The sequence below is a fragment of the Penaeus monodon genome, chromosome 21 (genome assembly GCF_015228065.2).
Source record: "Penaeus monodon isolate SGIC_2016 chromosome 21, NSTDA_Pmon_1, whole genome shotgun sequence".
Classification (NCBI taxonomy): domain Eukaryota; kingdom Metazoa; phylum Arthropoda; class Malacostraca; order Decapoda; family Penaeidae; genus Penaeus; species Penaeus monodon.
Window position 1 is genome coordinate 1,396,431 of NC_051406.1, and position 642 is coordinate 1,397,072.

The 642-nt window shown below is 35.8% G+C and overlaps 2 protein-coding genes across 2 annotated transcripts in view; one reads left to right on the forward strand and one right to left on the reverse strand.

The window, feature by feature from the left end:
- Positions 1–433, reverse strand: part of LOC119586753 — a gene marked incomplete in the record, with an annotated part of 16,568 nt that extends 16,135 nt beyond the window's left edge. The window contains 1 exon segment of the mRNA XM_037935481.1: positions 404–433. Within this exon segment, the coding sequence (XP_037791409.1) occupies positions 404–433 (30 nt within the window).
- LOC119586754 overlaps positions 432–642 on the forward strand; it is a 12,014-nt gene continuing 11,803 nt past the window's right edge. Inside the window, exon 1 of the mRNA XM_037935482.1 lies at positions 432–492. Coding sequence (XP_037791410.1) covers positions 432–492 — 61 coding nt within the window. The remainder of the gene's footprint in view (positions 493–642) is intronic.

Below are 642 nucleotides of genomic sequence, written 5' to 3' on the forward strand. Positions count from 1 at the left end.
TATACCTCGATGAACGCGCAGACACTTTCTTACAAACAATTGTGAGAATACGATATCGCATATTGTCACAACTTGTAAAAAAATTAACACAATAAATGAAAATAAACATTGACAACAGAAAAGAAAACATGAGTCATAATTTTGTTTAAATCTGGACAGTTAAACATTAATCTCTTTCTCTAACAGTGAACTCTTTTCAGACCCATTAATGGAATATCTCATTGTGGTATGAAAAATAACTGTATTGGAACAGATAGTCACGCGATACACAGTAAATACCGTATCGCCATCTAAAATTGTCAGTCATATGGATATTCTAATTCTTATATATATAACGGTCTTCCCAAAGCTGATTGCGTGCATGAATTATTAGAAATACTGAAAGGAAAGTTATGCCTCTCACCCTTCGTCTTGTCTCTGGAGCGTCGTCCATGTTGTGTAGCGTCCCTAGCAACGGCCCTAACAACCAGAGGTGTTCTATCATAGAAAACGGTTATTTTCTTGCAGGGGGACTTATGTATATATTGAAACTTATCTCATAAACCGTTGATGATACTTTCACAAATTCATGTACAAATATGCTGAAAGATTTCCATATAGCGCATCGCTAGAACACATCCTCTTGCCGTAACATACCGTATG